This window comes from Dipodascopsis tothii, assembly GCF_038497935.1.
Source record: "Dipodascopsis tothii strain CBS 759.85 unplaced genomic scaffold V1510scaffold_19, whole genome shotgun sequence".
In the NCBI taxonomy this organism is placed as follows: Eukaryota; Fungi; Ascomycota; class Lipomycetes; order Lipomycetales; family Lipomycetaceae; genus Neoaidaea; species Neoaidaea tothii.
In genome coordinates, this window is record NW_027118003.1 from 90,159 (window position 1) to 117,643 (window position 27,485).

General features: G+C 68.3%; 15 protein-coding genes and 1 non-coding gene across 16 annotated transcripts; 7 read left to right on the forward strand and 9 right to left on the reverse strand.

The window, feature by feature from the left end:
* Positions 1-310: 310 nt before the first annotated feature.
* Positions 311-1,259, reverse strand: V1510DRAFT_418435 (2-deoxy-d-gluconate 3-dehydrogenase). The gene is made up of 2 exons (XM_066934113.1): positions 1,119-1,259; positions 311-1,087 (listed from the first exon to the last, which is right to left on the reverse strand). Exons 1-2 carry the CDS (start codon positions 1,163-1,165, stop codon positions 349-351), a joined length of 786 nt encoding a protein of 261 aa, XP_066788374.1. The 5' UTR covers positions 1,166-1,259; the 3' UTR covers positions 311-348.
* Positions 1,260-1,335: 76 nt separating this feature from the next.
* Positions 1,336-2,970, forward strand: V1510DRAFT_448642 (enolase C-terminal domain-like protein). Its single transcript, XM_066935783.1, has 3 exons — positions 1,336-1,758; positions 1,790-2,286; positions 2,318-2,970. The coding sequence occupies exons 1-3, from the start codon at positions 1,509-1,511 to the stop codon at positions 2,780-2,782; spliced, it is 1,212 nt and encodes a 403-aa protein (XP_066788375.1). The 5' UTR covers positions 1,336-1,508; the 3' UTR covers positions 2,783-2,970.
* V1510DRAFT_t168 lies at positions 2,891-2,974 on the reverse strand. Its single transcript has one exon. It is a non-coding gene; the product is annotated as a tRNA-Trp (tRNA).
* V1510DRAFT_418439 (NAD P-binding protein) lies at positions 2,899-4,234 on the reverse strand. Its single transcript, XM_066934114.1, has 2 exons — positions 3,309-4,234; positions 2,899-3,274 (listed from the first exon to the last, which is right to left on the reverse strand). Exons 1-2 carry the CDS (start codon positions 3,957-3,959, stop codon positions 3,074-3,076), a joined length of 852 nt encoding a protein of 283 aa, XP_066788376.1. The 5' UTR covers positions 3,960-4,234; the 3' UTR covers positions 2,899-3,073.
* Positions 4,235-4,550: 316 nt separating this feature from the next.
* On the reverse strand, positions 4,551-5,793 carry V1510DRAFT_418441 (uncharacterized protein). Its single transcript, XM_066934115.1, has one exon. It carries the CDS (start codon positions 5,739-5,741, stop codon positions 4,596-4,598), a length of 1,146 nt encoding a protein of 381 aa, XP_066788377.1. The 5' UTR covers positions 5,742-5,793; the 3' UTR covers positions 4,551-4,595.
* A 320-nt stretch (positions 5,794-6,113) lies between these two features.
* On the forward strand, positions 6,114-7,584 carry V1510DRAFT_418443 (uncharacterized protein). The gene is made up of 3 exons (XM_066934116.1): positions 6,114-6,628; positions 6,660-7,027; positions 7,059-7,584. The coding sequence occupies exons 1-3, from the start codon at positions 6,472-6,474 to the stop codon at positions 7,509-7,511; spliced, it is 978 nt and encodes a 325-aa protein (XP_066788378.1). The 5' UTR covers positions 6,114-6,471; the 3' UTR covers positions 7,512-7,584.
* On the reverse strand, positions 7,419-9,019 carry V1510DRAFT_418444 (aldehyde dehydrogenase). Its single transcript, XM_066934117.1, has one exon. It carries the CDS (start codon positions 8,852-8,854, stop codon positions 7,538-7,540), a length of 1,317 nt encoding a protein of 438 aa, XP_066788379.1. The 5' UTR covers positions 8,855-9,019; the 3' UTR covers positions 7,419-7,537.
* A 234-nt stretch (positions 9,020-9,253) lies between these two features.
* On the forward strand, positions 9,254-10,052 carry V1510DRAFT_418446 (uncharacterized protein). The gene has a single exon (XM_066934118.1). It carries the CDS (start codon positions 9,393-9,395, stop codon positions 9,816-9,818), a length of 426 nt encoding a protein of 141 aa, XP_066788380.1. The 5' UTR covers positions 9,254-9,392; the 3' UTR covers positions 9,819-10,052.
* A 329-nt stretch (positions 10,053-10,381) lies between these two features.
* Positions 10,382-12,143, forward strand: V1510DRAFT_161435 (uncharacterized protein). Its single transcript, XM_066930357.1, has 2 exons — positions 10,382-10,601; positions 10,632-12,143. The coding sequence occupies exons 1-2, from the start codon at positions 10,446-10,448 to the stop codon at positions 11,922-11,924; spliced, it is 1,449 nt and encodes a 482-aa protein (XP_066788381.1). The 5' UTR covers positions 10,382-10,445; the 3' UTR covers positions 11,925-12,143.
* V1510DRAFT_430729 (S-adenosyl-L-methionine-dependent methyltransferase) lies at positions 11,836-12,993 on the reverse strand. The gene is made up of 2 exons (XM_066935389.1): positions 12,803-12,993; positions 11,836-12,773 (listed from the first exon to the last, which is right to left on the reverse strand). Exons 1-2 carry the CDS (start codon positions 12,957-12,959, stop codon positions 11,926-11,928), a joined length of 1,005 nt encoding a protein of 334 aa, XP_066788382.1. The 5' UTR covers positions 12,960-12,993; the 3' UTR covers positions 11,836-11,925.
* Positions 12,994-13,314: 321 nt separating this feature from the next.
* Positions 13,315-15,077, forward strand: V1510DRAFT_161467 (uncharacterized protein). The gene is made up of 4 exons (XM_066930358.1): positions 13,315-13,653; positions 13,685-13,795; positions 13,827-14,797; positions 14,832-15,077. Exons 1-4 carry the CDS (start codon positions 13,320-13,322, stop codon positions 14,925-14,927), a joined length of 1,512 nt encoding a protein of 503 aa, XP_066788383.1. The 5' UTR covers positions 13,315-13,319; the 3' UTR covers positions 14,928-15,077.
* A 188-nt stretch (positions 15,078-15,265) lies between these two features.
* V1510DRAFT_366550 (uncharacterized protein) lies at positions 15,266-16,524 on the forward strand (the record flags this gene model as incomplete). Its single annotated transcript, XM_066931273.1, has 2 exons — positions 15,266-15,367; positions 15,397-16,524. 2 exons carry the CDS (start codon positions 15,266-15,268, stop codon positions 16,522-16,524), a joined length of 1,230 nt encoding a protein of 409 aa, XP_066788384.1.
* Positions 16,399-19,369, reverse strand: V1510DRAFT_418458 (glycosyl hydrolases family 31-domain-containing protein). The gene has a single exon (XM_066934119.1). It carries the CDS (start codon positions 19,355-19,357, stop codon positions 16,547-16,549), a length of 2,811 nt encoding a protein of 936 aa, XP_066788385.1. The 5' UTR covers positions 19,358-19,369; the 3' UTR covers positions 16,399-16,546.
* A 285-nt stretch (positions 19,370-19,654) lies between these two features.
* On the forward strand, positions 19,655-21,553 carry V1510DRAFT_418460 (uncharacterized protein). Its single transcript, XM_066934120.1, has 3 exons — positions 19,655-19,862; positions 19,895-19,960; positions 19,992-21,553. Exons 1-3 carry the CDS (start codon positions 19,731-19,733, stop codon positions 21,432-21,434), a joined length of 1,641 nt encoding a protein of 546 aa, XP_066788386.1. The 5' UTR covers positions 19,655-19,730; the 3' UTR covers positions 21,435-21,553.
* V1510DRAFT_403631 (yippee zinc-binding/DNA-binding /Mis18, centromere assembly-domain-containing protein) lies at positions 21,508-22,194 on the reverse strand (the record flags this gene model as incomplete). The annotated part of the gene is made up of 6 exons (XM_066932181.1): positions 21,508-21,510; positions 21,545-21,664; positions 21,696-21,834; positions 21,866-21,952; positions 21,984-22,053; positions 22,083-22,194. 6 exons carry the CDS (start codon positions 22,192-22,194, stop codon positions 21,508-21,510), a joined length of 531 nt encoding a protein of 176 aa, XP_066788387.1.
* A 1,669-nt stretch (positions 22,195-23,863) lies between these two features.
* Positions 23,864-26,190, reverse strand: V1510DRAFT_418464 (ferric reductase like transmembrane component-domain-containing protein). The gene has a single exon (XM_066934121.1). It carries the CDS (start codon positions 26,011-26,013, stop codon positions 23,926-23,928), a length of 2,088 nt encoding a protein of 695 aa, XP_066788388.1. The 5' UTR covers positions 26,014-26,190; the 3' UTR covers positions 23,864-23,925.
* Between the last annotated feature and the right edge of the window lie 1,295 nt (positions 26,191-27,485).

Here is a 27,485-nt window from a genome sequence, read left to right on the forward strand (position 1 = left end):
TCCCCGAGTGGCTCCGTGTGGGCGGGACGGGGGCGGCGTGAGATGAGCCGCACGCGACGAGCTCATACGGCAGAGCTCTGCCCGGTTAGCAGCCATTTTCGGCAGGGTTACCGCCAGAGGGCCTCCAATTGGCTTGCCAGCGAGCGTCCTGCGGAAGGCTGTGGAGAGTAGCTAGTCTGCGGAGGTCGGCTGCGGCGTGACGCGAGCCGCACACAGTGCGGCTCAGATGTTTGATAGCTTTTGCCGGAGGCAGCCCCTCGGCGAGCCGCCGCCGCAGGCTCGCCCACTACACCGAACCTGGGCTCGCAGATACTAGTACGTGCGTCTATGCTTGCAGTCTATTTACTACTAGCGGCCCATCCAGCCGCCGTCCACAGTGATACAGTCGCCAGTGACGTAGTTACTGGCGTCAGACGCCAAGAAGACAACGACGCCCTTGAAGTCGTCCGGCGAGCCCCAGCGGCCCATCGGAATGCGCTCCATGATCTGGCGGGACCGCGTCGGGTTGGCAATGAGCGCCTCGTTCATGTCGGTGGCAATGTAGCCCGGCGCGACGGCGTTGACATTGATGTTGCGGCTCGACCATTCGTTGGACAGAGCCTTGGTCAAGCCGAGGATGCCGTGCTTGGCGGCCGTGTACGCCGGCACGGTGATGCCGCCTTGAAACGAGACCAGACTGGCGATGTTGATGATCTTGCCGCGGCCATTGCGCGAGGCTTCGGTCTCGAGCATGTGGCGGCCGGCGTCGCGGGCCAGGGTCCAGCAGGTCGTCAGGTTGACCTGGAGGACGGTGTTCCAGTCCTCGTCAGGGAAGTTTTCAGCCGGATGACGACGCTGGATGCCACCGCAATTGACGAGAATGTCGATGACCAGGCCAAGGTCGACCGTGATGTGGCCAATTATCTTCTTGACCGAGGCGGGGTCGGCCAGGTCGCAGACCACGACCGTGGCCGTGGTTCCATTGCCGAGCCCCTCGATGGCGGTCTTGGTGTCGGTGCTCGTCGTCGACCGCTGGATGAGCACGATGTTGGCACCGGCCTCGGCGAGACCGATGGCGATGGCAGCGCCAATGCCGCGGGTGCCGCCACTGCGGTCAGCGCCATCGTCCACGCACTTACGTGACCACGGCGGTCTTGCCAGCAAGGGAAAACAGAGAGGAGGCCATTGTTGCGGTGCAGATAGCGTTTGTCCGGGTTATATCCGGTTCAAGGGTCGGCACTGCGTGGGTCGCCGGCGGCTGGCGGCGGACCGTAGTGCGGGGAAGCGGGGTGCGGGCAGGCGCGGCATCTCACGGCAAATAGCGGCATTTCACGGCAATTGGGACTTTAGCTGTATGTGGCATGTAGCGCCTACGCGTCTAGCGCGGCACTGTGCGGCTCAGCGGCTACCCGCCTACCCCGCAGCGGTCCGACGGGGTCCGGCACGGCATTGGCCGGCTCCTTCGAGGCCGTCGGCAGTGCCGTCCTGATATAAACCCGGCACACGGCCTCTGCACTCCACAACACACCATGCCTTCGCCACTTGAGACAGACGACAGAAAGGGACTTGCCGCGCCGGCCGGCACGTCCGACACGATCAAGTCGATCGAGACGTTCCGGGTCCCGCCGCGGTGGCTCTTTGTCCGGGTCGAGACCGTCTCGGGCATCGTCGGCTGGGGCGAGGCCACGCTCGAGGGCCACTCGGAGGCCGTCGAGGGAGCCTTCGAGGACTTCCGCGAGCGCTTCATCGGCTGGGAGGCCGCCAACATCGAGGACATCTGTACGTGCCTGTTCCGCGCCGCTGACCGCAGACCAATCCGCGTACCGCCACCGCTTCTACCGCGGCGGCGAGGTGCTCATGTCGGCCCTCGCCGGCCTCGACATTGCGCTCTGGGACATCAAGGGCAAGACGCTTGGCGTGCCCGTCTGGCAGCTGATCGGCGGCAAGGTCCGCGACCGCGTCGCCGTCTACGGCTGGATCGGCGGCGACCGGCCCACGGACGTGCTTCGCCAGGCCCAGGAGCGCAAGGACGAGGGCTTCACGGCCGTCAAGATGAACGCGGCCGAGTCGCTCGGCTGGCTGTCGTCGCAGGACGACCTGAAGGCGGCCGTCGAGCGCATCCGCGACGTGCGCTCCATCGGCATGAACGTCGGCATCGACTTCCACGGCCGGCTGCACAAGACCATGGCCAAGCAGCTCGCCCGTCTGCTCGAGCCCTACTCGCCGCTCTTTATCGAGGAGCCGCTGCTGCCCGGCCACGTGGACGAGCTCTCGAAGCTGTACCAGCAGACCACGATCCCGGTGGCGGTATGTATTGTCGCGGCTGCGCTGACCCCAGCTCGGCGAGCGTCTGTTCACGCGTCAGATGGTCCGGCCCTATCTTGAGGCCGGCTGCATCGACATCATCCAGCCTGACATCTCGCACTCCGGCGGCATCTCCGAGACGAAGCGCATCGCGACCATGGCCGAGGCCTACGACGTCGGCGTTGCCCCGCACTGCCCGCTCGGCCCGATCTCGTTCGCAGCCAGTCTGCAGATCGCGATCTCGTCGCCCAACTTCCTCATCTGTGAGATGTCCTGGAAGATGCACTACAACAAGGGCACCGACTACGACCTGCTGACGTACGTCAAGAACGCCGAGGTGTTCAAGGTTGAGAACGGCATGGTTGCCGCGCTCGAGCAGCCCGGTCTGGGCATCGACATCGACGAGGACCTCGTGCGCAAGGCGGCGGCCGAGAGCAAGGACTTTTCGTGGCGGAACCCGGTCTGGCGCGGCCCGGACGGCGGCATCCGTGAATGGTAGACGCGCTGGTCCTGCCCGGCGCCAAGGCGTCGGGCCGGCTGCCGAGGCTACGTCGGGTCGCGTACTCCCACTTCCCTAGATAGGAAACCAATAAACTATTGGCAAAAATGACACGGACAGGAATTGAACCTGCAACCCTTCGATTTCCGGCACCGACTGGAGTCGAAAGCTCTACCATTGAGCCACCGCATCGTATCATAGTACAGAAACAGTGGTTGGCCTAGTAGACACGCAGGTGCGGCTCAGGACTGCTCAAATTGTTGTGATTACACTAGTTCATATATATACGGTTTAGTAGGTCGAAGCTCCTAGCGACGCGCTGCCGCCGTCGATCAGTAAACCCAGGCCAGTCGTGAAGCCCGAGACCTTCGAGGCCAGGTAGACTACCGTGCCGGCAATCTCAGAGAGCTTACCAGCACGACCCATGGGGATAATATCGCGCGGCAATTCGCCAGTCTCTGTGACAAAGTCCTGTGTGATCTCGGACGGGAACTAGAGTTAGCATCGCTGTTGATATTTCACTTACAATGGCCGGCGCCAAGAAGTTTACGCGCACGTCAATGTCAAGGAAGTATGTAGCCAGCGTCTTGGCCAGGTGGTGCACGGCGGCCTTGGACACAAAGTACGAGAACGAATACGCTTTCTGGCGAATGTAGCCAGCGACTGAGCCGGTGATGATGATCTGGCTAGTCGGCTCGTCCGCCGTGCGCTTCTTGTTGGCAGCGTCCAGTAGCTCGATGAAGACCGCTGCCGAGAAGAACACGGAGCTCACGTTGAGGTTGTACAGGTCAGCCCATGACTCAGGCGTCTGCTGGAGGAGCTGCTCGCGGAACTTGGCCACGTCGCCACCACGCTCGATCTGGGGCATCCTGACGCCGTCGGTCTTGCCTGAGTTGAGCACGAGCAGGTTGACCTTGCCGGAGCGCTCCTTGATGACATCGGCAGCGCGCTCAAGGTCGCCGCGAACAGTGACGTCCGCCTGGATTGGGATAATGCGCCCGCTCGAGGCGCCAGCAGCCGCCTTCTCGAGCAGCTCAAGGCGTCTGCCGAGGATATAGACCGTCGCACCGTTCTGCTCAAGGCCCTGGGCCATGGCAAGGCCAAGGCCACTGCCGCCGCCCGTCACGACAGCGATCTGGCCATCAAGGTTGAAGAGCGGAACCGAATTGAAAGACATCGCTGAGGAATTGAGCCGGAGGTTTGATAGCTTGAGGAAGACGCGTGGATCGAGAACCGGAAGTCTGCCGTGACATCGCAGAACCGTCTCATTTATAAACTCCCGGCTCCGTGAGAGAGCACCATGACAGGCAGTACAGCTCTTGAAGTCGCCTATGTGTCAGCATCTTAGTAACGTGAACTGACAAAGCAATTGCGAGATTCGACGCTGCGCCAGCGAGCGCGTGGTTAATCGCGACGGAACTGGGACAAATGCTTGCGGGTTTACAGGTACCCCTGAATATTGGGAGAAATGTTTCGTGATCCCCGCGGGCGTAGTGGCCATCATGTAAGCTGCTGACAAAAACTGCTTACAAAGGCTGCGTTAAACCCGAAAACACACCTCTAGAAACCCGCGGAGGTTTACCAGTCGTCGCGTGGCACGACGGAGACTCCGCCTCATCACGTAGAGCCGCGGGCTCAGAAGCTGTGCGACTCGCGTAGACGTCATTGGGTCACGGAGGTGTGGACGTGCATGCACCCACACTCAGCGCTATGTGTGGCTCACTACGAGCGCCGCACAACGTGCGGCTCCAGCGCATATAGCCGCAGGTCTCTGTGATCGATAAATTAGCTATGATACAACCGAGGCCGCCGCCTAGTAGTTGATGACGGCCTTGATGACCAGGTTGCCGTCCTCGTCAACCGGCTTGCCGGCGATCTGGAACGCGCGGTCAACGTTCTCCAGGCCGTTGACGCGGTGCGTCACCAGCTTGCTGAACGCCGGAATGCGCTTCTCGCGCAGCAGACGGATCGCAGTAGGGTACACGTTCGAGTAGCGGAACACGCCCAGCAGGTCGACCTCGCGCAGGGCGGCCGCGCCGATGTGAAGGGTCTGGATGGGGTTGCCCATGCCGACAAACATGAGCTTACCGCCCGGCGCGGCCGCAAAGATGCCGGCCTGGACACAGGACTCCACACCGGTGCACTCAAACACGACGTCGAACTGGCCGAGAGTCTCAGCATCGTCCTCGGCCAGCGGCAGCGCCGTGATGTCGTTGGCGGTCTCAGTCGCAATGGCAAGCTTCTCCTCGGTGGTGGCGCCGCGCTTCATGGGCACGACGTAGCTGTGAGTGGCAAAGCCGTTCGCAAGCGCAAAGTCGGTGCGGCCCTTGGCGATGTCGGCAATAGCGATTGTGGTCGCACCGGCGATCTTGGCCATAGCAGCGGCAAACAGACCGACGGCACCGGCGCCAAATACCAGCACCGACATGCCCGGCTGGACGCCGGCGCGGCGAGCGGCGTGGATGGCCACCGACAGCGGCTCAATCAGTGCGGCCTCCTCGTAAGAGACCGAGGTCGGGATCTTGTGGCACAACACGGCCGGGTGGTTGATGCGCTGCTGCAGCGTGCCCTGGAAGTGCGGGAAGATCTTGGCGCTCGAGCGGAAGCGCATGTCCGGGCACAGATGGTACTTGCCGGCCAGACAGAGCTTGCACTTGGCACAGGCGATGCCGACCTCGAGCGCGACGCGGTCGCCGACCTGCAGGCCAGAGACACCGGCGCCGACAGCGACGACAATTCCGGCCGACTCGTGGCCGAGCGAGAGCGGCTCGCGCACCTTGAAGTCGCCATTGGCGCCGTGGTTCCAGTAGTGCAGGTCCGAGCCGCAGAGCGTGGTCGCCTTAAGCTCGACCTGGACCTCGTCCTCACCGGGCGCGCCGATCTCGCGCTTCTCCGTGCGCAGGTCGTGGGCACCGTGCAGGACCGACACCTCGATTTGTTGTGTAGCGACAGGAGCCATGGCTGATGCAGAGTCTGACAGTTGTGTGTTTTCGGGCAGGACCGCGTGTCCGGGGTATATGTACTGGAGCCGGTCCCGGGCCGAACGGCGAGTCGGCTCGGACAGGCCCAGCAGAGGTGGGGGTCACACTGTAACTACCGAGACTAGTCCGGGAGCGTACTAACGAAGGCCACGTATGGCTAGTGCCTTCCAGTTGGGACTTAGTGCGCGTCGCCTGTCGTGCCTCCCGCGGTGGGATACCCGACGACGCGGCCGCGAGTGGTCTGGCGTGGGGCTAGCGTGTGGGGTCAATCGCGGGGCAGCACAAACTGCCTATTTAGGTATCCCGATCGCAGCCCCGTCGGGGCGGCCGTGCCGGCCTGGCACGGCGCAAGTCCTGAGCCGCACACTGCCGCCGACGCGGGACACGGCGGCCCGGGTCCAGGGCGGCGGACGGTCCTGCAAAGCTACACTAGCGTGGGACATCCCCAGACTACCCCGCATTTGTCCCCGCCCGGCTGCCGGCTATAGATGGCATTGCCAGGCATCTCGCGGCCCGACCGGCCGCCGCTCCGCCGCACCTCGGGCTCGGGTGATTGTCTGGCCGACCAGAGAGGCAAGGTTCGGGCTCGCACCCACGGCTGGGGGTCACCTGAGGCCGTGCGCAGCAGTCCTCGGAAGCCTGTCGGGGGCTATATAACCGCCGCCGGCCGTCGGCGACTGCCCAGTATACATCCAAAACATAGACAAGATGACCAAGCGTACGATTCAACCCGGTGTGCACTGCCCGCTCGTGACGCCGTTCAAGGCTGACAGCGGCGACATTGACTACGACGCGTTCAAGCGTCAGATTCTGCGTCTGACGCGCGCGCGCGTTGGCTTGGTGCTGCAGGGCACCAACGGCGAGGGTAGGTTGCCGCGCGAGCGCGCTGACACCAGCGTGCCACATGACGTTTGACGAGCGCGTCGAGGCCGTCCGCTTTGCCCGTGAGGTGCTCGACTCTAACGGGTTCTCGGACACACCGCTGCTGGTCGGCACCGGCTGCGGCTCCGCCCGCGAGACGATCGCGCTCACGAACGCGGCCGCAGCTGTCGGCGCGGACGCGGCCATTGTGATCCACCCCGGCTACTTCGCGTTTGCTATGGGCAAGGACCGCGCAGCCATCAAGGCGTTCTTCCTCGAGGTCTTCGAGGGCAGCTCGATCCCGGTCATGATCTACAACTTCCCCGGCGCGGCGTCGGGTATCGACCTCGACTCGGACCTGCTGTCGGACCTGGCCGACCACCCGAACTGCTTCGGCGCCAAGGTACGTGAGGCGACGACTGTGCTGACGGCAGCTCACGTGCGCGGGCATCGCCAAGGGCGAGCGTCTGGCGACGTACACCAAGTCCAAGGCATACCGGGCGCGCAAGTCGGGCGAGTTCCTTGTCCTGCCGGGCTTCTCCGACTGCCTGTTCTCGGCGATGGTCGCCGGCGCGCACGGCTGCATCACGGGCACCGGCAACGTGTTCCCCAAGCTGATCGTCGCGTTCTACGACGCCATCGTCGACTTCCTGACGGCGCCCACGCCCGAGAAGTTTGCGCGCGTGACCGAGCTGCAGGCGGTCGTGTCGCACGCCGACTGGACGATTGTCAAGGTCGGCATCAGCGGCACCAAGTACGCGCTCGACAAGATCGAGGCCGGACTCGGCGGTGCCGTGCGGTCGCCGCTCGCGCCGGCGTCCGAGGGCGTGCGCGCGCTGGTCGACCAGGACCTGGCCAAGGCGTTTGAGCTCGAGCTCGCGCTGTAGAGCTGTGGGGGACGTAATGCATGAATTTAGCGAATCGTATACAGTAGCAGGGCCGACACGGCCGAGACCAGCACCAGCACCGGGCGCGCGACCTGCTGGGCGAACTTGATCAGCGTGTCGCGCGGCAGGAACAGGAACCGCAGCATGTGTGCGCGCACAGCGGCGGTGCGCGCGGTCGCCGGGTAGCGCACGCTCAGCGCAAACTCGTTCCAGAAGCCAGAGCGGATGCACGCGCGCTGGTGCGAGAACGCCAGGAACGAGGCGTGGCCGTGGTATCCGCCGCCCATGCCGGACGTGCCGACGCCGCCAAAGGGCAGCGCGTAGTTGGCCACCTGCAGCGTGACGTCGTTGATGACGGCCTGGCCGGAAGGAACGGCCGCCAGCACCAGCTCCTGCTCGGCGCGCACGGTCGAGAACACGTAGACGGCGAGGGGGGTGGCCAGCGGCCCGGCGACGTGGGCGACTGCGTCGGCCAGGTCCGTGTACCGCAGGACTGGAATCAGGGGCCCAAACAGTTCGTCCGCCATGAGCGGGTCCGACCAATCGACGGCCGAGACCAGAGCGGGCGGCATGAACCGGCGCGCTGGGTCCGGTTTTCCAAAAAGTTCCACGTGGCCGGCGGTCGCGTCCAGCAGTCCGGAGACGCGCGCGTACGCGCGGTCGTTGACCAGGAAGCTCAGGTGGGCCTCTGCCGTGTCGTTGGGGTAAAACTCGTTAGCGATGACGTCGCGGATGTGCTCCAGCAAGGCGTCGTAGACCGAGTCGTGCGCGACCACGTAGTCGACGGACGTGCACGTCTGGCCGGCGTTGAGCAGCGCGCCCCACACGAGCCGGCGGGCGGTGGTGCGGAGGCTGCCGGCCGCGGACGGTGTGACGAACGCGGGAGACTTTCCGCCGAGCTCGAGCAGCACCGGCGTCAGCGTCTCGGCGGCCTTGCGGGCGACGATGCGACCGACGCCAGCGCCGCCGGTAAAGAGGATCTTGTCGAACTTGCAGTCGAGCAGCGCGGTCGAGACCTCCGGGCCGCCCGTGAAGGCCGCAAAGACTGCGGGGTCGAGCGCGGCTGTGAGCACGTCCACGAGTGCGTCCGTGAACCGCGGCGTCAGCTCCGACGGCTTGAGCACGACGGCGTTGCCGGCGGCCAGCGCGCCGGCCACAGGCGACACCGACAGCATCAGCGGGTAGTTGAACGGCGCGATGATGAGGACCGTGCCGTACGGGATCGGCTCCGTGTACGACGACGAGACCGAGAATGCCAGCAGCGACGCGTACGCCGCGTGCGGCCGGGCCCAGCTGGACACGTTGCGGATGATGTGGTCGATCTCGGCCAGGACCGGGAGCATCTCGGCGGCCTCAAAGTCGGCCGCGCTCTTGTGCAGGTCCGCGTAGAGCTCGTCCGCGAGACGGGCGCGGTTGGCGGCCACCGCGCGGCGGAGCGCGCGGAGCTGGTCCTTGCGGAAGGCAACGTCGCGGAGCTTGCTGCGGCCGTCGCGGAGGGTGGCGACGGCCGACGCCGGCGACACGGGCGGATCGGCAGGAGCCATGGCGGATGCGGGACGGGAAGGGGGCGCCGCTCGTTGGGCGGTAGCGCGCCGCACGGCGTGAGGCGTACAGCCGCACACCGTGCGGCTCACCTCGGCTGCGGCCAGCCGCACATCGGGCGGCGCGCCCCCAGCGACGGCAGCCACCCTCGGCGACGTCGCCAGTGCCGCGCTGCGCACGTGGGCAGGCCTCCGGCAGCGGCGGCTTGCCGGCCGTCGGTTTGGACCGTGGGCGCCGCACGCCGTGCGGCGCGCTGCCGGCAGGCCGCGGCACCGTACAGGCCCGACCCAGCACACTGGGCATGGCTACCAAGCGGCGCGGTGGCGACCGCTTTCCCCAATGGCTACCCCGAGCAACAAGGTGACGCAGACCGAGGCCGGCGCGGTGGAGGCGCTGCGCGTGCGCGTACTCGTGTTGATGGCCGAGTCGTTCGTGCCGGCCCTGGACGCCGCGTACGTGATGCCGTCGGTGCTGGCGTGGGCGGCGCCAGGCTGGTTTGTGCACGTCTCGGCGGACACGGTCGCGCTCGTTGGAACGCTCTTCTTTGCGGTGCAGGCGGCAGCGTCGGTCGTGCTGGCGTCGCTCTACGACCGGCACGTGTACCAGACGGCGGGCCTGAAGGTGGCGGCAACGGTGGGTGGACGCGGGCGCAGCACTGACGGCAGCTCTTCTTCCTGGCGGGATCGGCGGCTGCGCACTACGCGCGCACGGTGGAGCAGCTGGTGGTCGCGAACTCGCTGTGCGCAGTCGGCGCCGCGGGCGTGAGCTACACCGGCCGGCTGTACGCGGGCGCAGGTAGCGCGGCGGAGGCGCTGCTGGAGCGGCGCGCGCAGCGTATGGCGTCGTTTGCAGCCGTGGTCGGCGGCGTGTATGTGGGCCACGGCCTGCGGCAGTCGCCGGCGACGGCGCAGGGCGCCGTGCTGGTCGCGGCAGCGCACGTGGCGCTGGCGCAGCTGCGGTACGGCGGACCGGCGCGGCGGCTGGAGGCGCGGCGGCTGGGGCTGGCGGCGGCGGCGTGTTTCCTGCGCGTGTGCTTTGTGACGTGCGCGCTGTGCTTCTACGCGGCGCGAGCGCTAGCGCCGCCGGACGACGTGCCGCAGATGCTGTCGGGACGCGCGCAAAAGTACGTCGCGCGCGCGGCCGTGTTTCTGTACTTCTACGTCGACCTGGAGCTGGACCGGCGCGTGCGCCCGGACGGGTCGGACGACGACGAGTGCGAGCGTGCCTGACATGTGCGTGTATGCGAGAGTGCGAATGGCTATTGCGTGAACGTGATAATGACGCAGCGCCCCTGAGCGCCGCCGCACGCCGTGCGGCGGATCACATGACCTAAGCACGTGATCCGCCGCACGCCCCGCGGCTCAGCCCGCCCGTCACCGCCCTCTCTCCCCAATGCCTCCGCCGCGCAAGCAAAAGACGTTCGGCGCGGACAGCCGCCAGAAGAAGCCCAAGAAGGCCTTCGTGCCGACGACCGAGGACGAGATCCTCTTCGTCGGCTCCACCGAGGAGGACCATGGCGACCGCTGGGCCAACAGCGATCCGGCAAAGGCAAGTTGCGGTCGACGCCGCTGACTCCAGGCCGAGCGGTTCTACCTGCGCGCGCTCGAGTACTATCGCATGTGTCTGGAGAGGTTCCCGGGCTCGTTTGATGCGGCCTACAACAAGTGTCGGCTCGAGTTCCACGTCTACCAGTCGTTCTATCCGGACACGGACCGGGCCATGCGCGACAGCACGCTGCAGCAGATCCTGGACGACCACAGATTCGCGCTGGGCCTGCGAGACCGGCCGCCAGCTGCCGCTGGTCCGGCTTCGACGCCGGCGCCGCTGCCGGCCCCGTCGGACCTGCTCTTCAACACGGCCCAGGTTGTGCTCACGCTGGCCGAGCTCCGCCACGACTTTGACCTCTTCCGGCAGGCGCTCGAGCTCTTTGAGCGGACCTGGGCCGTCCAGTGGGACGAGGTCTACGGCGACAACGCACCGGCCAGCCCGTCGACCGACGGCGACGGCGAGTACGCCACCGAAATCGACCCGACGACGCCGACGTCGCTGCTCGAGACCGCTGTCGGCCAGCTCACGTGTCTGATTCCGGTCTACTCGATCGCGCAGGCCGCCGGCCGCGCTGAGGTCTGGGCCGACGAGACGCTGCGCCAGGCCGGTAGGGTCGCCATGGAGCGCGTGGTCCAACTGGTGGACGGCGCCGGCAATGCCGACGCGGTCGCCGTCGTCGTCGCGCCCGACGTCGTTGCCGAGGCCGCGGTCGCCGTCGCCCGCTACATCTGCCTGTCGGGGTTCCCGGCGCTGGAGCGGCCGGCGGACGTTGCCGGCATGGTGGCCGTCTGGGCCGGCACCGGCCCGGACGTCCTGGCGCGGCTACCGGCCTCGCTCGACCGGTACATGGCCCAGGCCGACTCTTTTTCGTCGTACGCTGCGGCTGTGGCTGGCCGTGACGGCGACGAAGCCTGGCGGGCGCTTGGCGGCGCGGACCAGGCGCTCGCTCGGGCGCTGGCCTCGGCGCCAACGGCCGCGCCTGTCGGCCGCGCGCCCGACACAATCGGCCAGATGCGCGCGTGGGCTGCCCGCGGCGACGTCAATCTGATGCGCAGCCAGCTGCGCAGCAGCGCGCTGGCCGCGCCGCACCTGGCCGTGGTGCGCAAGAACGCCGAGGTCTACTTCCGCAACTGCAGCAAGGTCGGCGCCGGCGCCAGTGCGCCCGAGACCCAGACGCTTCTGCGCGAAGCGCGCATCAAGGGCCTCGCCGCGGCTGGCGACTGGGCCGCCGTGCGCGCCGAGGACGGCTGGCAGGCCGTCGTGGGCGACGCCGTCGACGACGGCGTGCTCGAGGCGGACGAGGTGCTCGCAAACGCACAATGATTTAGCTGTCCTGGGCGTGAAACCGTTTCCAGCCCGCAAACGCACCCCGAAAGCCGCCGGAGGTCGCCCAGGCGACGCCGTAGTGGGCCGCGAGCAGGTCGAACTCCTCGCGCTCGTCGAGGAGCTCGAGGCCGTCGATGCGCGCGCGCTCGCGCGCGTCCAGCCAGTCGTCGTGGATGAACCGCACGTTGGCTCCTGCGGCGGCCCCAAAGCCCAGCCCGCGCAGCCGCTCCAGCTGCCGGTGCAGGTCCGGGTACAGCGTCAGCGCGGGCATCGAGATGCCACGGGCGGCCAGGTTCTGCACCATGACCGCTCCAAACGCGTCGTCGCCGCCAAACGGCTCGTACGAGACCACGCCCACCGGCCCGACAGCCGCCGCCAGCGCCCGCAGCAGCGCGTGCGTGGCCTCCGGCTCGAGATAGCACAGACAGCATTCGCTCAGCACCAGCGTCGGCACGTCCGGCGCCAGGCCGAGCGCTGCCACGGCTGCCGCGGTGCCCAGCCGGCGCAAGTCTGCTCCGTGCAAATAGTACCGGCCGCTTGAGACCGACCGCACGGGCGGGCTCGGCCGGAACGCCGGCGGGGCCGCCAGGTCGTACTCGGGCGCGTCCAGCGCGGCCGCCAGCCGTGGCTGCGCGGCAATCGTCGCCGCTTTGCGGGCCGTCGACGCCGCAAAGTCCACCTCGTGGTACACCAGCTGGGCGTGCGCCGGCAGGTACTTGAACGGCCGAGTGTCGGAGCCCGCGCCCAGCGACACGATCTGCCGGCGCTGGTCGGCGTCTGGCTCGGTGCTGGGCTCGAGGAAGGCTTCGACGAGCGCCGAGATCGCCGTCGCGCGGACGTACGTGCCTGCGTCAGTCGGCTCCTCGTGGCCTTACCTCTGTTGATCAGCGGCAGCTTGCGCCCGGCGTCGGTCCCGCTGGGCACAAACAGCTCGGCGAGCTCGTCGTCCAGGTACCCGGCACGCACCGCGGACACCTTGGACAGCAGCGCATCCGTGTCGGTGGCCTGCACGACCCGGTTCTTGGACGCCATGCGGTTCGGACGCGCGCTGCGGGTTGACGTATACACGGTCACGTGGTGTCGCCTTGCGGCTCTTGGTATAGAAGCTACACCCTATTGGCAGCGGACGGCGCCGCATGGCGTGCGGCGCGGAGCCACGGCAGCGGCTCGCGGGGTGCGTCCTGGCCCGCCGTCTCGGGCCGAGTCTCTCGTGCGACACGGCGCGAGTGCGGCTGGCTGACGGGCGCGGTCGCACGAGAGCCGCACTACGTGCGGCTCTGTCGCACGCACTCGGGTCCCCGGCTCGCGCCGGGTGACGTGGCGCCGCACGCGGGGCGGCTCGTCACGTGACGTGACGCGCAAAAGCGCGAGGACCGCGCAAGGCACAGCACAATGGCAGAGAGCAGCGTTCCGGGATTGACAGCAGCGCTCGGCGCGGCCGTGGTGGCCGTGGCGATCGGGCGCAAGGTGCTCCAAGGGTACCCTGACGCGCACCCGTACGCCCTGGCGCGGCAGGCGACGGTGGCCGCGATCCGGCAGCCTGGCGAGAGTGCGGTGCGGCGGTCGACGATGACGCCGTTTGCGTTCCCGCTCGTGCACGGGCTCGGGCTGCGCGAGGGCCACGCGATGCGGGACGGCGACATGCGGGACGTGTGGGCGCTGGCGCGGCGGGCGACAGTGTCGACCTACGACGCCCGCACGGGCGAGTCGACGACGCACGACTACGGTACGGAGCGGACGGGCGACGCTGACGACAGACGAGCTGACAGCGACGGTGCATCTGGTGGCGGGCGAGCTGGTGCAGGCGGGCGCGACGCGCGTGGCCGTGCATCTGCCGTGGGGCGTGGAGCTGCTGGCGACCGTGTTTGGTGAGTGGACGAGCGAACGAGCTGACGACAGCGTGCGCGCACTACGGATTGGCGGCGATCGTCGTGCCGCTCGAGACGGCGGCCGGTGAAGTTGCGGGCCGCGTGGCGGCGGCTGGGGCGGACGTGCTGGTGACTGAGGCCGGCACGGCCGAGCTGGGCGCCCTGGCGGGCAAGCTCAAGACGGTGGTCGTGGTCGTGCCCACCGGCGCGGACGAGCACCTCGACTGGACCGAGGCCGCCAAGCCGCTGGGCGCGCCGGTGCGCACGTGGGCGGAGGTGGTCGGCGGCGAGCGCACGTCGCCGCGGCCGCTCGAGGAGGGTGCCAGCACCGGCGCGGCCTCGCTGGCCGTCGCCGGCCCCGACGGCGCCGTGGACTTTTCGGACGCGCAGATCGTGGCCGCCGTGGCCGCGCAGATGCGCGCGCTGCCGGCGGACGCGGCGCTGGGTCCGGCGGACGTGGTGGCCGTGCTCGACCCGAGCCAGGCCATGCACGCGTGGGTGGCTCTGCTGGCCGCGCTGGCCGCCGGCGCGCGCGTCGTCCTGACGTCCGGCCCGGGCCTGACGGACTTTGCAGCGACCGTGCGCGGCGCGGGCCTTACCGTGGCCGTGCAGACGCCGGCCGCACTGCGGGCGACGCTCGCCCGGCCGCTGGGGCTGCTGGCGCAGCTGCGGGCGGCCCGCGCGGCCAGCCTGCTGGCGGCTGGGCGGCTGCCGGGCGCGCTGGACTCGGCGTACGCGTCGCTGCGGCTGGTGCTGACCGCGTGGGCGCCGGGCACGGCGCCGCCGCTGACCTCGGCCGAGCTCGCGCTCGTGCGCGCCCGGCTCGGCGCGCGCGTGGCCTCGAGTCTTGTGAACGCGCATGTCGCTGGGCCGCTGTGCCAAACGGTTGCTGTCGACTATCGTGACCACGGCGCCCGAGTCGAGTTTGGGCCGCCCCAGCCGTGTTTGGAGCTGCTGGTTCGCGACACACCGGCGGCCGATCCGGCGGACGGACCCGGCGAGGTAAGTGGGCACCAGGATCTGCTGACGTTTGCAGCTCTGTGTGCGTGGCAACTCGAGCGCCGAGCCGGACTGGTACCCGACGGGTATCGTCGGCCAGTTCGGCCCGGACGGCACGTTTGCGCTGGCGTGAGCCGCACACTGTGCGGCTCATGGCGCCTGCTCAGACGTCCTCCCGGCCTGCCGAGGCCAGCTACCTCGGCGGAGTTGCCGCCAGAGGGCGCAGAGCGTCCGGCAACGATCCCGTCGACGCCGGCTGCCTGCCGGGGTTCCGACAGCGCCGCACGCCGTGCGGCTCACGCGGCGACCCCAGGCGCCCTCGGTCGAGTCGCCGCCGGAGGCACGTGCGCGCCGGGTCGCACAAGACACACGGCGCGTAGCCACGCGTCAACGCCACGCACCGCCACGCGCCGCACTCGGTGCGGCGTTATATCGTCCCAACGTGACCTTTGTATCTAGCAACTTCTGCCCATGCGGCAGCACTCGTATCCCGTCTTTTATTGCTGCTACGTGCTGCAGTCGCTCAGCCGGCCCGGGTCGTTCTACATCGGCTCGACGCCGCTGCCGCTGAGGGTAAGTTGAGCCCGGTCGCGCTGACGCAGCGACTGCGCCAGCACAATGGCGAGCTCAAGCAGGGCGCCTTCCGGACACGGAAAAAGGGCGCACGGCCTTGGGCGATGGCGTTCCTGGTGTCCGGCTTCCCGTCGAACGTGGCGGCGCTGCAGTTCGAGCACGCGCTGCAGCATCCGTTCAAGACGCGGTATATAGCCGCCGAGGACCGGATCTCGACGAAAACGAGCCGGCGGACGCTGGATCGCACGCTGGGCAACGTGCGGCTGCTTGTGTATCACGCGGCGGGCGTGCGGCGCTGGCCGCTGACCGTGCGGCTGTTCACACCGGCGGCCAGTGCCGCCTGGACGGCGAACAAGCACGCGATCCCGATCCCCGCCGACAGCGCCGTGCGGGTCGAGCACGACCTGCGGCCCGACGACGCGCCGGCGCCGCGCGTAAACGTGCACGTGGGCGATGGCTGCGGCGGCCTGCGCGGTCTGGACACGTCGACGGCGCCGTACGCCGAGTATTTTGGCCGCGCGGCTGCCGTGGATCTAGCGACCGCCCGCTGTGGGATTTGCGGCGGCGCCGTCGGCCCCCGCGCACTGGTCTGTCCGGGCGTCGGCTGCGGCAGCGTGGCGCATCTGACGTGCTTGGCGCGCGTGTTCGTGCGCGAAGACGAGCTGCTGCCGACCCGTGGCCAATGCCCGTCGTGTCGGACAGACCAGCCGTGGGACCTGATGGTCCGGGAGCTGCTACAACGCGGCCAGACGCCGGCCAGTGCCAGTGAGGCGTCCGACGAAAGCGGGCTGGACTCAGACTCGGACGGCAGCGAGGCCGAGAGCAGCGGCAGTCGGACGCCGCGGCGTGGCGGTGTGGCACCGAAAGTGGCTGCTGCGGCGGTGCCGGCTGTTGCGGCGTCGCCTGTGGCAGCTGTGGCGGTGCCGGCTACTGCGGCGTCGCCTGTGGCAGCTGTGGCGGTGCCGGCAAACACATCTACGGTGGCCAGGTCCAAGGCGGATCTGGCCGCAGAGGCGCCTGCGCTGGCCGCAGGCCGCTCCCTTTTTACGTCGCCCGCGCCGTCGCCGCCAGCCTCTCCAGCGCAGCACTCTCCTGCCTCACTCGCATCGTCTCCCATTGTGATTCCAGATAGCGACGTCGGTTCGTCCGACTGGTAACAATAGACTGCAAGCTCTCCTCTCAGAACTCGATCGACCAGTCGGCCGTGATGAGCACCTTCGGATCGCGTACGACAATCATGCTGGCCCGGCCGTCGGCCGCCGGCGTGACCGAGATGTGCGAGCTCCACGACTTTTTGTCCTGGAACGTTTCGACCGTGGTCTGGCCGGCCTTGAGCCGGCCCAGGTCGAACCCGACAACAATGACGCGCTCGACACGGACGGTGTCGATTGTCTTGTCAAACGCGCGGCTGGCCGCGGTCGACGGGCGCACGCTGCGCGACCGCAGGATGTTGTCCTGCGACGAGAACATGAAGAACCGGTGCAAGTACGCGCCCTTGGTGTGGCCGTGGGTCTCGCCGTCGTCCATGTAGAGCGCGCCGCCGGCGTTGCCGGCTGCGTCGACGCTGACGACGAGCGTGAGCGGGTCGTGCGCCATGAGCGCGGTCGACCGGCGGTACCGGTCGCGGCGCGTGAAGATGTGGCCGCCGCGGGCAAGCATGGGGATCGTGTCCAGGCCGGCCGGCACGCGGTGGTTGCCGACACCGCGGTAGACGGTGCGGTCGGGGTAGCCGTAGTAGACCTCGTCGTCGGGCACGTAGACGTCAGTCTCGGTGACGCCGGGATCGACGACGGGCTTGACGAGCAGGCCCGTCTCGCCAAAGAAGAACTGGTCGTCGATGGCGAGGGCGGCATCGTTGGCGGGCGCAAGCATGAACAGCGGCCGCAGGATCGGCGAGCCGTCGAACGACGCCCGGTGGAACGCCGTGTAGAGCGACGGCAGCAGCTGGTAGCGCAGCCGGATGGCGTCGCGGATGATGCCCGTGTACGGCTCGCCGGCCAACCAGGGCTCGCGGCGCTTGGACTCGATGTGCGCGTGGCCGCGGAAGAACGGGTAGAACGCACCGGCCTGGTACCAGCGCGCCCACAGCTCGTGCTCGGGGTTGCCAAAGAAGCCGCCGACGTCGGCACCCACAAAGCCGTAGCCGGCGACGCTGCTGGAGAGCAGCATCGGTGTGGCCACGCGCAGGTAGTCCCACGTGGCCTGGTTATCGCCGGTCCACATGGGCCCGACGCGCTGCGAGCCCGCGAAGAAGGCGCGCGTGAGCACAAACGGCCGCTGGCGCGGCTCGCGCGCGTTCAGCGCCTGCACGGTCGCGTTGTGGAACGTCATGCCGTACAGATTGTGCACGGCGCGGTGCTCCCAGCCGCCATAGTGGCGCGCGTCGCGCGGCGCCGAGCCCTCGGGGCCGTCGAACACGGACGGCTCGTTCATGTCGTTCCAGATGGCCAGGTTGTGCGCGCGGCCGGCGAACGCGCCCGGCCGGAACAGCCGCTTCCAGTACTCAACCGCGGCCGGCGCGAGCGTGTCGATCCACGCGGACTCGCCGGGCCAGCACCAGCCGTTGTACTCGCCGCCGTCGGCGGTGGCGACGGCCAGCCCGGCCTTGGTCATGTCCTCGTACACGCCGTAGCCGGCCTCCTTCTTGATGTGCGGGTCGATGATGGCCACGAGCTTGCGCCGCCGCTCGTCCAGCGCGGCCATCATGCGCTCCGGCGTCGGGAACGCGCTCTGCTCCCACGTAAAGTACTTGCGGCTGTCGGTGTAGTCGATGTCGAGCCAGATCACGTCGTACGGGATCTCGTGGCGGTCAAACCCGGCGTCGACCTCGAGCACGTCCCGCTCGTTCTGGTAGTTCCACCGGCACTGGTGGTAGCCGAGCGAGTACAGCGGCGGCAGCTCGGCGTAGCCTGTCAGCGCGCCGTACTGCTGGTACAGGGACGTGGCGTCCGGGCCGAGCATCACAAATACGTCGACCAGGCCGGCCTCAGACAGCCAGTGCGTGCGCGTGCCGTCCGCGCCGTGCACAATGTCGATCCACGTCTCGGCCGCGTTGGCCCAGAAGACGCCGACGGCGGAGCCCGCGCGCTGCGCCTGCATGAACGGAATCGCGCCGTACATGGCCATCGGCGAGTCGACCTCGTACTCGAAGATGTCGACGTTGTACAGCCGGTACGGCTCGTCGTGGTTGCCCTCGCCGCCGCGGGTCGATCGCAGTGCGAACCGGTCTGCGTGCTCGGGGATGCCGTATACGTGTCCGTAGCCGGGGAACGTCACGTCGACGGCGACGGCCTCGGGTCCATTGGGCTTGGAGTCCTGCTTGCCGCCGAACGACTCCTCCCACATGTCTGTGGTGTCCTCGCCGCCAAAGGCCGGCCCGGGGCCGCGCGGCCGCCAGTGCTCGACTGCGAGCAGCCCGCGCTCGTTGAGCACGACCTGTGCGGCGCCGTCGCGCTCAAATGTCACGCGCACGGTCGCCAATTCCACCACGGCCGTCCAGCCGGGGCCAAACCGCAGCCGCCGGACGCCGGCCGCCGTGTCCGCGGCGGTCGTCACGTCCTCGACCGCGGCCGTGGCACCCAGGTCACCGCTGATCGCCCACCGGACGGCCTCGTCGTATCGTTTGGGTGCGCTCTTGGGTCTGTCCTCCTCGATCAGGAACCGGACGGCGCCGGATTCGAGAAACACGAGCTGGAACGGCAGCTTGACGCCGACCGCGGCGCCGTCAGCGTCGACGGCGGTCTTGACGACCGTGCCGGACAGCACGCCCTGCCGCAGCTGCACCGACGCGGGGTCGACAGCGTACGGCGGATGCCAGTCGGCGCCGGCGGCCTCGGCCGCGTCGGCGTAGGCGCGGCCGCGACGGCAGAACGACGACTGCGCGCACGTCTTGAAGAGGTACTTCTTGGCGGCCTCTGTTGATCCGATGAGCATTGCGGCCACGGCCAGCAAGGCCATGGCGCGGATGGCCGCTGCGAGTGCTGCACGCATGGTGGATTGTTTGCTAGGATCGATGTTTGGTAGATGTGGCGTTTTGCGTGTGGACGCGCACCGCCACGCGATCGCCGTGGCGGGTGCAGCGGCCGCGTGCGGCGAGGACCGCGCGCCCGCGCCGCACCCCCTGCGGCTCGTAGGTGACACGGTGGCACGCGCCGGCGCGAGGCCGCGCCAGGGCGCGCCGCACGGCGTGCGGCGTGCGCTCGCGGGTGCGGCTCGTGCGGCGCACATGTTACCCGGCCTGTGTGCGGCGCAAAACCTGCGTCCGGCGCCCGACCCTCTGTATGGCCGACTCAAACGACACCGAGCGCGAGCTCGACGGTACGTACGTGTCGATCGCGCTGACCCAGCCCGGATCGCCGCCGAAATGCAGCGCGCCGGCAAGCGCCCGGCCGACGACGGCTTCACGCGCGTCACCAAGAAGGGCCGGCGTGAAAAACAGCGTCGGCCCGGGTTCGACGTCGACGTCACGCGGCTCACCAGCAAGATCGGTGTCGCTGTAAGCCTCGCGCGCGGACAGACTGACTCCAGGACCTGCGCGAGCTTGTGCTCTGGATCGTTGCCGACGGCGTGGCCCCCAAGTGGCTCGGGATCAGGGTAGGTCTGGCCGATCCGGCGCTGACGCCAGAACCGCGACGCCATCGGCTGCGTGGTCGCCGTGCTCGTGCCTGGTCTGACGCCGACGATGGTGGGCGTCGCTCTGGACGAGCCGCGGCCGGTCGCCGCGGCAGCTCTGACGTCGCCGCCGGAGCTGCCGTTCCTGGCGGCTACGTTTCCGCACGCCTGGCCGACCCGCGCGCCCGGCGAGAAGACCCGGCTGTACTCGCCGTACGTGGCGTTCATGCGGTCGCCGATCGCCAAGGCCGAGCGCCCCCGCAAGCGCGCGGCAGCGGCCATCGCCGTCGACGAGCTCGTCCTCGATCCGGCCGCGCTCGCCGCCAGCGACTACCCCGCGCACTCGGCCACGGCCGCTGGCCGGCCGCTGGCCACGACGACCACCGGCTGGGCCGAGACCGCGCCCGGTGGCTCCGGCCGGATATACGGCCTTGACTGCGAGATGGTGCTGACCACGGTCGGCTCGGAGCTCGCCCGGGCCACGCTCGTCGACGCCGACAAGAACGTTGTCCTCGACGAGCTCGTCCGGCCGCCGCACGCAGTCACCGACTACCTCACGCCGTACTCGGGCATCACGGCCGCGCTGCTCGAGCCCGTGTCGACGACGCTCGCGGACGTGCAGGCGCGGCTGCTGGCGCTCGTCGGCGCGGACGACGTCCTCGTCGGCCACTCGCTCGACAACGACCTGCGCGCGCTGCAGCTCGCGCACCCGCGCGTCGTCGACACGGCCATCGTGTTTCACCACCCGCGCGGCCCGCCGGCGCGGCCGTCGCTCAAGTGGCTGGCGTCCAAGCACCTGAGCCGCGAGATCCAGGCGGCCGCGTCCGGTCACGACTCGGCCGAGGACGCGCGCACGTGCGTGGACCTGCTGGCGCTCAAGCTGGCCCGCGGCGCCGATTTCGGCCTGTGCGAGGTCGCCACCGAGCCGCTGGCTGCGCGGATCGCGCGCGCGCACGCTGCGCGGCCCGACAAGCCGGCCGGCCGGTCAGGAACGGCCGCCGTTGTCGACTACGGCACCGCCGCGGGCACCGAGGCCGCCACGACGGTCGCGTGCGCGGACGACGACGCGGTCGTCGACGGCGTCGTCGCCGCCGCGCCCAAGCACGACTTTGTGTGGGCGCGGCTGCGCGAGCTCGAGTTTGCCGAGGGCTGGGCCGCGCCCGATGCTGCTGACGTGCCGGCCGACCGCCCGGCCGTGCTCGGTCGGCTCAACGGCCGGCTCCAGCGGCTCTACGACGGGCTGCCGTCGGGCACGGCGCTGATCTTGCTATCGGGCTCGGGCGACCCGACCGCCATGTCGCGGCTGCTCGCGCTGCGCAACACGTTCCAGCGCGAGTTCAAAACCAAAAAGTGGGACGACGTCTCGGTCCAGTGGACCGACGTCGAGAACCAGCAGCTGCTGGAGGCCACGCACGTCGCGCGCGCCGGCATCAGCTTCCTGACCGTCAAGGATTAATGCATGCTATCCACCGTGTCCGCCACAACGTCTACGTCGTCCGAGTCGGGGTCCGGCGATGGCGCGGCCGACGCTACTGACGCTGTTGTCGGCCCCAGCTCGGTTTCCGCCTTGCGCCGGTACTTGCGCGGCCGGCCAGCTCGCGGCGCAGCGGCCGCGGTCTCGAGCACGGCCACGCGCGCGCGCAGCGCGCCCAGCTCGTCGTGCATGTCCATCAAAAGCGTCTCCATCTGGCGTCAGCTTGATGGCGGCTGTACGTACGATTGCCATCCGACGGGCCACGCGGTCGGGGCTCGGCCGCAGCACGGCCAGGTCGGCGTCCGTCGGCGTCTGCTCGGCACCGCCGTCGACGCCGACCTGGTAGTTGCGCACGCTGTGTGTGTAGAACGTAAAAAGGTCCCTGGGGTCAGTGCGGCCGGGCGCGTGCGCACCTGATGGCGTCCAGCGCCCGCGGCGTTGTGCGGTAGATGCGGCCGAGCGGCGCCGTGCAGGCGCGGCAGGCGAACTCGGTAAAGGTGCTGGGGTTAGCGCGGCGTCGGGCGGACGTACCTGCCGAGATCCGCGCCGTCGTGGGATGTTGATAGGCTGTCAGATCGGGCGACGGCGTCGCCGGCGACGTCTGGGTCAGCGGAGCGGGGCGCGACATACCCTCGAGCGTGAACGTGCCAAGATCGGCGGTGGCACAAACCCAGCTGCTGCTGTCGGCGACGATCCGCAGGCACTGGCCGCACTGGAACACGATTGGATTCGGCGAGCCCATTGTGGTTGCCGGGGCCGGGCGGCAGGCATGTCGTGATAGCCGGGTAAGGCAGCGCGACTGCCGGGTAGCGTAACCTGTTACCCGTGCGCCACATGCGCCACTGCCACGGCGCCACGGCGCGGGGTGGCTGCACACCGCACTGCCCGGCACTGCCCGCGCACTCCAGCCGCTACGCAGCCGCACAGAATCCGGCGCGGCGCACTGCCGCACACACGCCGCCTGCCGCCGCACCACGATGCGCAACAATGCCGCCGACGCTCTGCCCCGCGACCCCCTGGCATCGATTGCCACGGCTGTCGCACGACTCTCCCAGCGCCCGCTCGTGCTCTCGCCACGGCTGCTCCCCGCGGCATGGCAGCTGCGACGTCAAGCTTCGGCGTGGGGCCGGAGACCTCTCGGCGTACGCCCATGAGGTCTTGGCGTTGGTGCGTTACGCGTCCCCGATGCCCACTAACGAGCACCTCGAAATCGCGGATCCGGCGACCGTGCCGCAAACCCACCCAATTCCGCCACCAGCCCCCGGCCCAACGCCGTCACGACGTCCGCGAGCCAGGCCCGGGCCATGCAACCTGCCTGTCATCGCGCTCCTGTTGCGCAGCTTGATCTAAGGGTGGACTAGGCCAGCAACGATGTCTACACTAATGCACCAGCACACATGCACTAACGTGTGTCTTACCTTTTCGGCTAATACAGTTGCATATGGGCCCAAAGCACAGGAACCATATTCACTAGTGCAGCAACGTGTCCGACAAGCATGCCACCTGCATAGCGTGCTGACTGCACTAGACCAAATGAGAACATCGAAGACCCTAGCGCGCGTGCTACGCATCCAGCGCCGTGTACTATAACCACCAGTCTGGGAGACCCCGCAGCTGCGTCCAGCGTCCTGGAGCATGCTCCACCCGGTGCCGGCTTCGCCGGAACGGCTGCAGCCGCCCTGCTGAGCAGGGCAGTCGCTGCAGTGGTCGCTGCCGTGGTCGCTGCGGCGGCCCGCGGTGCGTGCCGTCAGCGGTGCGCCAGCCGCGCCTGCACGTAGGGTACCTGTTGGGCACGTCGCAGCCGGATGCCGTCGGCGTGCCTCCGGCGGCCCCTAGCCCGACAATCCCCGCTGGTAGTGGCCGTGGCCGTGGTCGCCGTGACTCCTGTCCTCCGCCCGCGTAACTCCACGAACAGCTATCTCCGGCTTGTCCGGACCGGCGATGCTCGTACCGCTCGTACCGAGCCACCGGGTCCTACCAGGCCCACGGAGACCTACCGCCCTCCTGGTCTCCGCCTGACCCGCCACGATGGTTCCTCCCGTCCGACGCCGCGCCCCTCTCCCCGCTGCATGGCCCGGGCGAGTCCGGGTCCGGCCACCCGGCTCTTCCGGCCGTGCCGGCCATCCGCAACGTCCTTCGCACCAGATCGACAGTGGCGCACACACGCAGGTCGCCCAAGGCGTGCTCGGCGCCAAAAACGCCCCGCTGCAGCGTCCGCGCGCAGCCACCGCCGGCGGCTATCTGCCGACTCGGGCAACGCCATCTCAGCGCAAGCCACGGCCGCTAGCCGTCCTCGGTCAGTGGCCTAGCGACCACCACCGGAGGCCTGCAGGCTGCAGCCAACAAGCGAACAGGCACAGTGTTCCGTGGCATGGCCCAGATAGGCAACGCAAGCCAATTCGGCGAACCGGTTTTCTCGGTAATTACTATTATCATTATTATCTCAAAATCATTACACCGGTTCTAGACCTTCTTACGCCCACGAAAACGACTCCTCAAAGTACTGCACAGCCAGGCCCGGCCGGCCGGCCGTGGCCAGCGAGGCCACGATGTTGCGGCACGAGTCGTTGAGCGTCTCGGGGCCGCAGACGGCGATCGCGACCGAGCCCTCGGCCTCGTTGACCTCGCGGGTGAGCACCTCGCGCATGTCCGGGCGCGCGCCAAACTTGACGTCGATGTGTGTGGACGACGTCGAAGACGACTCGGAGCCGATCTTCTCGTCGTCGAGCGACTTCTCGGCCAGCTTGAGGTCCGCCGGCGAGCCCTGGGTCACGTACGCGTGCACGTCGACCACGTCCGCGACCGAGTTGAGCAGGCCCGAGAGCGCCTCGACGTCGGTGTTGTTGCGCGTGATCCAGTGCAGGACAACGTGCTGGCGCTCCTGGCGGCGGCCCTTGATGTACTTGGCGTACTGCGCGATCGCGGTGATGCCGATGCCGCCGGCCACGAGCACGACCGTGTCGTGTCTCTCGACGTTGAACTTCTCGCCGTAGAAGCCGTCGACGGCGACGCGCAGGGTCGTCGTCTGGTCCGGCTGCGCCTGCAGGTACTTGTAGACGCTGCGGGTCATGCCGTTGAACGCCTTGCACTGGTACACGTAGCAGCCGTCGGCCTCGTCAAAGTCGACGAGCGAGAACGGGTGCGACTCCCACGCCTTGAACCGGGCCAGGTGGATGTACGAGTACTGGCCGGGGTAGGCCTTCTTGGGCCGGAGCAGGCCGGTGGGCTTGATGCGCAGCTCGAACACGTTCGCCGAGACAATGCGGGCCTGGGCGGTCGTGGCCAGGCCAAAGAGCGCGATGCGGACCACGCGGACCACGCGGTCAAAGGCCCACACGGCCACCGACGCCCAGATGTACTCGTAGTAGCCCAGGTCCTCGAGCGCGAGGTGGTAGTAGAGCGTGACCAGGAAGCCGATGACGAACAGGATGTGCACCGCCAGGAAGATCTCGTACCAGCGGTGGCGCAGCGCGTACATGGCCTGGAACATGATCAGGCCACCGAAGACGGTCGCGCAGATGCCGACCGTCCAGTAGGGCTCGGCCGAGTCCTCGGCCAGGAAGCCGTAGTGGATCGCGTAGTTGGTGTAGCCGGCCGAGTGGATGACGGCGTTGGCAAACATCGCACGCGCGATCCACCGGTGGTAGACCATGAAGCTCTGGAACGACCAGCCGGTCAGCCACTGCAGGAAGTTGTTGCGGCCGGCAAACAGGATCAGGACCGGGATCTGGACCATGGCCAGGACACCCGAGCGGTCCGAGAAGTACCGCACGAGCTGGATCTTCTTGTCGTTGGGCCAGTACAGGTTGTTGTCGTCGAGGTGGTACTCGACCATCATCAGCACCAGGTTGAGGATGAAGAAGCCGGCCAGGTAGATCGACTCGAGCCGGGTCGGCAGGAAGCCCAGCGGGAAGCCGAGGATGCGCGCCGGCAGCGTGTGCTTGTAGCCCAGCAGCGACGGGAACGTGATGTGCTTGCGGACAAGCTTGGTGAAGTTGCTCGAGCGGCGGACCGAGTTCGGGAACAGGACCAGGACGACGCGCCAGAGGCCGGCGAGCGCCATCAGGCCGCACCAGTAGAACATGGTCGCCGCGCCGTAGATCTCGCCGGCCGTGAGCTGGAAGTAGAAGTTGTAGATCGTGGGGTACCAGTACTGGTAGAGCTCCTCCGAGACCTCGTACGGGATCGTCTGGATCGCGGTCGCGTTGTAGTCGGCAGCGGGCGTGTGGTTGGCCTCGGCCAGCGGCAGCACGACGTCGTACGTGTACTTGTACGTGCCGGCGCCGGCGTAGCTGTCGACGGTCTCATAGCCGCGGCGGGCCTGCGAGTCCGAGCTGCAGTACTGGTGCAGACAGAGCGCGTACGTGCCGGACGCAGCAAAGTCGTTGAAGAGACACTGGATGTACGCCGCGTAGTCCTCGCCGTCGTAGACGCAGTTGAAGTTGCCGCCTGTCGGGTACTCGAAGCAGGTGTCGGCGCAGTAGGGCAGGTTGCGGCCGCGAGCGGCCACGCTGGACGCCAGCAGTAGCAGGGTTGCGCACAGCGAGGGCAGAGAGATCATGGTGCGGATGCGATGCCGAGCAGTGCCGCTGCCCCAGGTCTTTATAGTCGGGGCGGGCCACTAGCAGCGAGCGCAATAGCGCGGGCGGCCGGTAGACACGGGGCGACGGAACCGGCCTAAGCGACGGACCGAAACGAGCATAGGGGGAGCCGTGGTGCTGGAAACCGGTGGCCACTCGCGCCGCCGCGGTTTCGAACGCGGCGACGTTCTAGCTCGCGCGCCGCGCACCCCCGGTCGATCGGAGGCCGCCGCGGCGCACGCGGCAGGCTACGGCCGGTTTGGGCCGGGCTAGAAGCGCACCACGGCCGGTGCCCTCCAATTGCTCTCCTGGGACTGGTCGCCGGTGCGCGCAAGCCGGCGGAAGCCGCGCGGAGGCCTAGAAGGGACGGGCAGGCTGGCGCGGACCGGGCCAGAACGGGCGCCGGCAGCGCGCCAAGAGCTACAGGTGCACTCGTCCGTGTACGGTCGACATATGCGCGGCGCCGTAGTCTGCCGGCCGGCAAGCGCGGTCGCGGAACGACAGTAGAGCGCGGCCGCGGTAGCCAGTGCGGCCGGCGGGGATCGCTGTACCCAGAGACTCGGCGCTAGCGGGATTTAGCTGCAGGTGGCGTGCGGCTACACGAACCTTAACCCAAAATAAACTTCTGTTCTCTTGATCAATCTGATTAGATGATATTGATACTCTGTGTTCGTGCAGACGCGGTCTAGCGCAGCCCAGCTATTGCCGTAGCGCCCACCTTAACAATGCGCAGATGAACTTCTAACAATGCCGCGCCGGCCTAGCCCTAGCCCGTCGCGCGCCCACCATTCCGCACAAGGCAATCTAGTCCGCATATGGAGCACTGGCGCTCGTCTTAAACAAGCATATGCCTGCCCAGACAAGGCAAGCTTTATCTCGGCCATCAGCGGACTCGCCTGAGCGGGCTAGCGTCCATGCGACTGGCCAATGGATGGATTAGATTAGATGTCCACATCACCGTCCGCTGCTCTCGCGTTTCACCTAGTGGTCCATGACCCTTGACGACCTAAATCGCGCTCAGTCTTGGCGATAAAAAAATTCTTCGCCCACCGCTGCGCCCGCGCTGCCGGCACCGCCCGCCGCATGGCGCCCGGCGCCGAGGTCTAACCGGCCGTGCCGCGCGGTCTTGTGCGATGCGCTCGCACGCATCCGGCGGCCAAGCTCACAGCCAAGGCGCCGCTAGGTCGTGCCCAGCCTCGGGACTGCCCGTCGACCGCGGCAACGTCGAGCACCTACCGACCGCCGCGCTGGCACTGCCGCAGCGCCGGTACTACCGCAACGCCGCCGCCGCTGCAGAGCCGTGCAGTCGCCCGTAGTCGGCATCGCTCCGCGCTGCCTGACGGCGCCACGCGGCATGCCCACACGCGCTCGCGTACGCAGGCACCACGCGATGTTTCCGCCGCTCCGGGCAGCGTCGGCGGCCGGAGGCCACGGCGGCCGACTGCCGGGACAG